Raw genomic sequence first — 10,028 nt, 5'->3', positions numbered from 1 at the left:
AAATATTCGTTAATCCGTGCAATTATTATTCGAAATTTATCACCATAATATTCTTTTAAATCGCAGTAAAAACAAGTTTAAAGCAAGTTTTTCTTACTTTAAACAGCTTCATATAATGGAACAAATATAACTTACTACCAATACTGACTTAAACAGGCATTTTACCTTTCATTAAAATTAAATACCAGTTTAAACACGTGTAATACAAGAATAAAAGAACAATTATTTAAAAAGTTAACTAGATATAGTGAATTAACGTACAAATACTTTGTACTAATGTACGAATTAATATACGAATACTTACTTTTTAAGGGTTTAAGGTATTTTAAAAATTCCTAACAAGATTTTGCTTTTTATTTAAAAAAAAAAAAAGAAGAAGAACCAATTTCATTCAGGGTTTTCCAATGCTGAAACTAAGAAAAATTATGATTATTCTATCTCAGAAGCGAAATGATTCAGTACAACAGTCAAAATTCCCCGTTTTTTGTCTGACAAGTGAGCCGAACCCGTTTTTAGTATGTAATTAAGAGTTCAAAAAAATAAATAAATAAATAAACAGAGATAATGATTAACGAATTTAATTATAAAAATAAACTATAGCCTATTTATCCTTTAAAAAGTTTTAAATTGAATAGGTTTTAATAAAGTTCGGTGACACGAAAATTGCGTAAATGTTTATAAAATTTGTGCTGTTTTTCAAGGATGAACAACACAAACGCTACAATGATAACAAAGTGTTAATTTATCTATAAAATGCATTTTCATGTTTAGTTGTTTAGTCTATTAAGCAACTGAAAAGTTGCTTAACAAACTAATAAAATTTATCTTACAAAATAGCGTTAAAGTTAACTTATAACAAAAGCACCAAAAAATCTAACGCCTAAAATTAATATCATATAAATTTTTAATAGAAAAATGATAATTATAATTTAAAATATATATATAATTCTAAAAACCTTTAAAAACGAAGATGCTTTAAAAAGTAAAATCACTTCGTCCTTTTTTTATTTATAACAGAAGAGATTTACTTATACTTATAGTATAATTAAATTACATAGAAATTCATTAGAATTACATATATATTTTTAAATATATTTTAATCGATCTCCCGTAATATACGGATGATAATTATAAGTATAATGCTGGCGTATGGAAGGATTAACACTACTATAGTTAAAAGAGACCTTAAAAGTTCTTAAAGAAGCTATGGAAGAAAATCTTAACAAATTGTATATACGGTTTGTTAAGATTTTCTTCCAAAGCTTCAGTATGCTTACTAATCAAATATATAATATAATAGGCCTACATACAAATTAAATAACAACGTAGTTATAAAAATTTTCTTTGGATAAGGTGCAAAATTTTACCTTATCACACGGACATTTATGTTAACTTTGCCTTATACTCTATACACACATTCACAATTAAGTGACAATTAATACCCTATAATGACAGTAATAAATTACGATGATTTGCTGAAGCACAAAACATCGAAATTTACTTGGAATTTCAAAATAAAAGTCTAGTACTTCTACAGTACATTAACATAATTAATAGACCAATTTTAAGTATATGAATTTATTATACAGAAATATTGGCATAATTATATAAGAATAAGAACAATAATGAAAAAATTCGTTAAAATTCTAGTCTCGGGTGATATTAAGCAATTTACACTACTGCTATAATATTAAAATTGGAAATAGTCGACAAGGCTACAATTCATGTTTAACTTTATAATTTATTTTAATGTAAAGCACGTATTCATAAAACTGGAGATTCATTGCTATAAATTAAGAAAATTATTATATATTTAAATTATTATTTTTTCCATAAATATAGCACGTAGAGGGTAAGAAAAATATAAATTTTCGTCGGGACGAAAGTTATGTTCAGTTTTATTATCCGGTGCTACAATTAGGCCTACGATGAATCTCATTCAAGAATTGGGTGACAGCATAGATGTGCAATAACATCTTCCTCTTACATTTAATGAGGAAAGAACAATGGATAATCATCTATTATTGTGGTTTATATTTACTAGGTACGCTTACTCATAGTAGATGCTACTACCTTAACAATAAAAATAAAAAAAATTGGCGGTGTTCTTAAGAGAAACGTTTCCTAGAAGAATTTCTTACCAAAAGGAGGACTGGTATCGTATTTTCCAAGCTACACAAGTACTACTTAATTAATAAAATTATCATGTTTACAAAGAAAACTGAATGAAACCAGTTTATATAATTATTGGCAATGCAATGCCATTCTTAATTCACAAAACTAATTATTTTTTGCTGTTTTTCTTCAAACCTGGTTAGTTTTCGAGGAAGTGATTCATACCTCGATTTTCTATTCCGCTTTTTTATTTTCTTATATATAACCTTGAGTTTCTATCAATAATATATTCCATGTTTCATTCATATGTTCGCTGATAGATGGCGTGATTTTTAATAGTAACTATAAGTTCTAATTAGTCACCTTTTTTTTAGAGTAGCATGACTTGTTCATTGTTATAAGATCTACCAATAAATGCTGATTTAAATGAATAAATATATTCATTTTATATATTTTCATTTTAATTTACTTAATGTTTAAAATCCTGTATTAAATCTATCTTTGTCTTTCGAAAATGTCGAGGAAAAAAGCAAAGTAAATACAGATATGAAGCATTTTCGTTGATAATACCTTGAACTTTCCTCTAACTTATCTGATCAGAAAAATTCGACATAAACTCTGACTAAAGTCGATTTTCTTACGAATTCCAAACCCAAATTATTAATAATGTATGCGTGATCTAAGACGTCTTTCCACTTATTTCATCTGTTTCATTCGTCTACTGCTACCGAATCACGTGACTGAGCTACCATTGGTCTAAGACAGGATACCTGCAACACGCCCTCGCTCTACGGACGAAGTTTAAACGGATCGTGAATCGCCCGAGCGGCACATCATTTCGAGATGGGTAGAGTTAGCCAGTTTAGGACCATCTGTGGCATCGACGAGCTGACCAGCACCAGCACCTTATGGAGGGCTTTGATTGCCGAATTCGTGGGCACAGCCATACTGGTCCTCATAGGTTGTGGGTCTTGTATCGGAGGATGGAGCGCAGATTACAAAGCCAATATAGTGCAGATAGCGCTAGCCTTTGGTTTGACGGTTGGAACCGTGGTGCAGGGTATAGGACATGTCAGCGGTGGTCACATCAATCCTGCGGTAACTTGCGGTATGTTAGTGACTGGCAAATGCTCCATTTTTAGGTCTTTCTTCTATATTTGCTGCCAGTGCTTGGGTGGAATCGCGGGTGCTGCCATACTTAAAGCCGTGACTCCCGAAAGTCAGCAAAGTATATTAGGTGCCACTAAAGTCAACGAAAGTCTTAGCCCCTTTCAAGGGTTCGGAGTAGAGTTCTGCATAACTTTTATCCTAGTTTTCACGGTTTTTGCAGTCTGTGATAATAACCGTCTCGACGTTACTGGATCTGCACCACTCGCAATCGGCTTATCAGTTGCAACCTGCCATTTGTTTGCGGTGAGTATAAATTGTTTAAATCATTTTTTACCATATTAAAATGACTTACGATTTCGATAATCATCATCTAATCTGATTTTCGTAATCCTATAATATAACTTTCTTGATTTTAAGCTTGGATCAGTGCTTAAGTCATAGTTGTTTTTAACTGTATTACGTAGTTCTGGCCTTCAAAAACTAGTGACAATTCAGAATTAAAAACTTTTGTAATTTCGTTACAATTTAAAGATTACATCAACCTAATGTCATAACAAATCTAATAAATTAAAGATCTAAGAATGCTAAAATTTAAGTAACTTAATAAATTTACAAGGTATTTTTAAACCATTCCCTTATCACTCTAAAAAAAGAGAACTTCCAGAAATTATATTGAAAGCTGTTTAAAAAAACCTCGTAGAGATTACAGCACTTCACCTATCACTTAAATTTTAGTAAAACGTAACTGATGTTAGTGCGGTTGCACACACTTTATGTTTAGGAATATGCATTTTGAGGTCAATGCCAACCTATGTGATTCTTTTATGTACTAAATTCATAATTAAAAAAAAAGGGCAAGTTTTATAGAAAGGATTTATATTATTGACGTACGTTTAACACATCTATTATGTCACACAATTAAACACACTGCATAGACATACTGACCCATTTAGCAACACCTTTTATTTACGTCATCATATGAACTCTGAACCATTATCTAAGCGAGTTAATATTCAAGAATGAATAATAGTAATTTCAAATACAAATATTATTGTTTGCGCGTCTATGCAATTACGTATATGTTACAATTCATAGCGTTATGTACAGCATTTTAATACACTTTTATGTAAATCTTACTTACGAGATAAAAACAAGAAATTAGCCATTTTTTATTGTGAAGGAAAGATAAGGGGTTTAAAGATAAATCTTGATAAATTAGTTAATTTAATGGAGTATAAAATGCATTTTCTAGCTCATCTGACTTGTTAGAATGCACTCGATCCACTTCCTCTCACGTTTTTGACTGAAAATTAGGCCATTGTCATGCCTTTTTTTAAAAATATATTTGTTTTTTTTAATTCTTATATAACAGAAATTATTGCTGAATAATTATTTGATAATTAAAATATATACTTTAACCTATTTACTTATTATCCTATTTCACAGTTAAACATTATTTTGCAAACATCTCAGACAATTTTTGCATATATACATGAAGTACAATATTTTATATTGCAGAAATTTTATAGCCTGTTAAATGAACAAAATTACATTTTTATTTTTAAATTTATTATTAATAAAATTTTCATGCCTATGATACATTATAGTTTAGAGTAAAATTTATAATATAGGAGTAAATAGCTTTACAATTGACCTACCAATATGTAACTCTTATATTCTTTATTACCTATAGTATCAAAATTAAAAAATGGATTACTTCCATTGCAAATTAAGCATATAATTTTAAACCTTTATTTGGTATCTTGAATAAAATATCACTATTTTTTTACATCCTCATTTTCAATTATTCTGTTTATATCCTACTTCCAATATTGGATGTAGTAATATCTGCAAGTAGCCAAGATAACAAATTGGATAGTTGTAATAAAGGATATCCTCTAATTAAAATACATTTTCAATCTATGATAATTTGATATATATATATATAAAAAATCCTATTATACAGAATAAATAAATGATAAGTAATTAAATAATATAATTAATAAAGTAAATAATTGTTTTATATCAGCAGATGTAATCATTTTTGAAAGATTCTAATCAGGAATAGCTTCTGATCCAAATTATAAATCAGTTGGAGTATTAGAGGTCAATGCTTCTTCATTCTTATGTTTTAATTTAAAAAAAAAAAAAACTATTCTTTCAAAGTATGATTACAGGTTTGTACCAGGATAACCTCCTTTTCTAAGATATCTAGAAATTTCATTTAAGTTATTTAGGATACTGATAACATCTCTGCCTTTAGCAATGTTATGGATCTAAAAATGGTTAGACAACCTGAAATATTATATTCTGATTTGTATCTATAACAGAAAAGTTTGAATTTTAAAAACAGCCTTCACATTAAATGTTGGTAACTTTTTATCATTAATAATTTATCAAATATCCAATTAAAGTCTATAAAATTATTACTAGTTAGATTTTTGTTTTTGAATTTTTTAGTCTTAAAATTACTCTCAATAACATATTAATTCTAAATAAATAATTATTTATTTATTTAGAATTAATATTATTATTATTTTAAAACTGCATTTTCTTTCCAGAATCATCTTATATGAGCATAAAAATAATTTTGAATAGATACTGCTATTTTATTTTCCCTATTGTATTCCAAACAATAACAAGGTTTAATTCAGTCTAATTGTATGATATTTATGAAGAATTGTTTGAAACAAACATGCTACTGACATGCAGCCTGCACCGTAGAAAATTATATTTATATTATTTTTTAAATAATTTGAATTAATTGCATTTGCATAGCTTAGCTCTATTCTGGTTTACAGATAAGGAAAGGTAGTAATAATAATTCAATATGCATTCAATGTCATAATTATCTTGATGCTTGAATGCCTGACTTATTGACATAAATCCAAAAGATCTGGAGCTGAAAGCAAACTAGATGAAATATAATTCCCTTGAAATATATCAAACCATTCTGATGTACAGATTGAGAAAAAACTATTTCTTAAAGTATTGTCCTATGACATAATCATATTGGTACATACAGTATTATATTTTTAATAGAATATTGCAAAAGTTTGACAGTTTATAAAAGAATCCAATTAGTAGGTTCAAGGTTAATAACTTAATATGTTTAACGTTAATCATTTGGAAAGCTACTAGAATTAATTTTTGCATTAATTATACATCAGAAAAAGATTCAAATCAGTTAATGAATTGATACAAATTTATTTATTTTTATAGTTTTTTTATTTAATAATTTATTACAGAATTTAAAGTAGAACAAAGTTCTGTACATATATAAACATAAACTTTTAAAACAATGATGTAATTATAAATTCCTCCCTAATGAACTCATTTAGTCAATTCTAAATGTTATGCAATAAAAGAATACAGGAAAATATAAACTAGTTTTGTGGTATAAAAATCTGTTAAATTTATAATAGAAATTAGTTAATCACTGTAAATCTATATTTTAGATTGTGAAATGAAAAATAAATTCTAATTTCATAATTTCTTCAAGCTACTACCATTATATTTTGTATAAAATTTTACTTTTGGATGGCCTTTAAAATATAAAAATAAAACAAAAAATTATATAATCAGTTTTGTTTCATTATTGTAAATCTGAATACTCGGAACTGAATCTTCAGTTAAAGGAAACAAAAAGTTGTTAAAATTTTCTTATATTTTATCTTCTTTTGTATCTATTGTTTCCATCTGTAAACTATAAATTTTATATAATGATGTACTTTTAAATATAAATATTACTATACTATATCCATTTTCCCTTTTAACTTATAAAAAGTCAAGGACATTATATTATTATTATTAAGATCTGATGAAAAATTATATTTTAATTAAGAAAAGATATTTTTCTTTAGTAATTATAATCTTTGAATAATTTTCAAAAGCATTGCTATTTTTTTTTAATTCTTAACAATAAATGATTTATTTTATTACATATAGTAGTAAAGCTTGCATTACTTTGCCGTTTTCTCAATTTACATTGACTTATATATAATTAGATTTTCCAATTGATAATGTTAATTAATTCCTATTCTCCATTGTTCTGATTTTTTTGTTTTTTTTTGCAATTGTGCCAACTTCTGAGGGAAGATAGTATACAGCTTTAACAATAAGATAATTGTGATTCTCTTCTTGTTCTCTATAAACATTTGTTTCTAATTCCTTACATAAAACTTCAGTTTTTCTCATTCTGTTAAAAATAAGATAAAATTTTTATATTTATAATACATTTGTTTGCTTGTTTATATATATTATTTTATTTTCTAAAAAGTTTAATTGAAAGCAATATTTACTCAAATTTTGCTGTTTTTCTCTTTCCTCCATTAAAGCTAATTATTTTATAACATCACAAAAAATAAATTAAACAATCTCAGAAAAAATTTGTAGATGTTTATCAAACCGTTATTTGTGAAATATCTTCTATTGCAATGACATGCTAAATTATGAATGATGACTTTGCTGCCTACTGACGTACCAAGAACCATTATGTTGCAATATGCTATAAAGTAATTTGAACTACAGAATGAATATGTTTCCATAACACTGTGATTTTAAAAATACTTTTAAAATATTTCTTTACATAAATATTGAGAATAAAATAAGATTGTCAGTTTATTAATTTTAATAATATTTATATATATATATTTTTTTACAGATAATGTATACAGGATCCAGTATGAACACAGCCAGATCTTTTGGACCAGCAGTTGTTGCTGGAGTATGGGAGCATCACTGGGTAGGTAACAAAAATAACAATTTAGTTATACCTATTGTACCAAATTAATTGTATTGATATATATGGTTAACTTGAATTACATAACCAATTAATGTTTTCTATCAATATTAAATATGGTTTTTATTTCTGTTGTGCCACAGGTTTATTGGCTAGGACCAATTCTAGGTGGGATAGTGGCTGGATTATTATACCAACACGTATTTGTAGCACCTGTCCCAGAACATGAAGTGGTAGAAAGAGAACGTCTTCGACATTTCCAACGTCTTAGAGAGAAAGAAGTTGTTTCAGACAGGACAACTTCCATTTAAACTTTTATTTTTATATAAAATTAGAATAAAAACTGTTTTTTTTAAAAACATTCAGTGTATTTTAACACACATTTTTATATGAATTTAGATGTAGATTCATTTGATATTAACCAGAAATGTCATTTTAAACTATTTGTATTTCATTGTCATATTTTTATGTAGGGTTAATTCAGAGAATCACATCTTCCATCGTTCTAATTTTGTTTTTTTCATCATCACTGAGAATTTTATTATGATATACATTTTTACACGTTTAATTATAAATTTAAAGGAAATAATAAAAATAATAAGCAAAATTTTAACCTAGTTTAGATAAATAGTCAAAATCTAATCAACACTAGGAGATAAGAACACTTAAGTAAATGATTTCATGTGTACAATACAAAAAGCAATATAGATTTTCATTTTTAAGCAAGTTTTTTTCCTTCTAATTTAAAAAAAAAATTATTTCTGAATAACTGCTCATTTTTATTAAACAAAATTAGAGATTATGCTATTTTACAAGAAATAGATAAAAGCAAAGCAAATATATAATTTATCTAATCTTATTAAAAATTGTAAAATAATAGTGGTGTACACTACTATGAAGATATGTTGTTCAGTGTTCAGTTTAGTAAATGTTTAGTCCATTAAACTGAGTTTCTTAACTGATCAGATTATTATAAAATTAAAAATTGTTATAAAAATTTTAAAAAATACCCTAAGTAAATAAACATGTTTAATTATTGAAATGATCTATTATTCTCCAAATTTTTTAAAATTAATATTGAATCATGCTTGGAAAAGAATATCTGCATATAATTTAAAATTGCTTAAATTACAGTTTTTGTATTTACATTTTTTTTTCTTTCACAAAATGCAAATTGATATATATTTTTAACTTAAATTCAAAGTAAAATTGTTCTCAAATTTACAATATTGATTATAAAATTATTTTCTTGTAAAGAAAAACTTATCCTTAATTAATTGTATTATAAGAATAATGGAGTAATTTATAAAATGATTAAAATAAAATTCTTCAATAAAACAATAATTTGTTATTACTTTATTTCATTGCTGAATTTCAAATTGTTTCATAAATGTCAAATTTTGTATAATACTATTTCTTTATCAATTACTGTATTTTCATGTATATAACCCAAGGGTTATCTGTATTTAAAAGACAATTTGAAGAGGGTATATTATGCAATGGGATTTATATACCAATTTTAAATTGTAATTGCACTCTCAAGTCAATTGCTGCTCACATAGTGAGGCAGGTTAAGAAAAGGTTTTATTTTCATTCAACTTGCAGAAAATTGATCAAAACATAGTGAAATAAATTGAAAGCATTTTTATTGAATATTATATCATTAAACTTGTACCAAATCTGTTTTATTTGAAATAGCATTTTCAATGTTAAAAGTTAAAGCTGTTGCTTATCCTGAAGTATGTGATGCAAAGATGGATAAATTTGTTCATTTCAAAATAACAGTACTAAGAGACTAGCACTTTTACTCTGAATGAATGATATTTTCCAGCTATCATTATGTTATTGGAATCAACACAAAATATTCATTAAATAAAAGATTAAATGAATTAGAATATATATACATGAATTCAAAAAAACAAAAAAAAAATATATATATATGAATTCACAGTATATATCTCTCTTGAAACATTTGAAATTTTTTAATTATCACTGCCTGTTAAGCTTGCCAATATGCAAAGTTGATGCAGTTTTCCATTCCAACTTTTGACAAAAATTTTGG

The 10,028-nt window shown here is 26.0% G+C and overlaps 1 protein-coding gene across 1 annotated transcript; it reads left to right on the top strand.

Moving 5' to 3' along the window:
• The first annotated feature begins 2,757 nt into the window (after positions 1-2,757).
• Positions 2,758-8,759, top strand: LOC111627830 (aquaporin AQPAe.a-like). The gene is made up of 3 exons (XM_023371483.1): positions 2,758-3,528; positions 7,889-7,969; positions 8,110-8,759. The coding sequence occupies exons 1-3, from the start codon at positions 2,959-2,961 to the stop codon at positions 8,275-8,277; spliced, it is 819 nt and encodes a 272-aa protein (XP_023227251.1). The 5' UTR covers positions 2,758-2,958; the 3' UTR covers positions 8,278-8,759.
• The last annotated feature ends 1,269 nt before the right edge of the window (positions 8,760-10,028 follow it).

The sequence above is a fragment of the Centruroides sculpturatus genome, unplaced genomic scaffold (genome assembly GCF_000671375.1).
Source record: "Centruroides sculpturatus isolate CEXI.00-Female unplaced genomic scaffold, Cexi_2.0 scaffold377, whole genome shotgun sequence".
Classification (NCBI taxonomy): domain Eukaryota; kingdom Metazoa; phylum Arthropoda; class Arachnida; order Scorpiones; family Buthidae; genus Centruroides; species Centruroides sculpturatus.
Note: the sequence above shows the minus strand (reverse complement) of the source record. Positions and strands in the feature narration are given on the sequence as shown.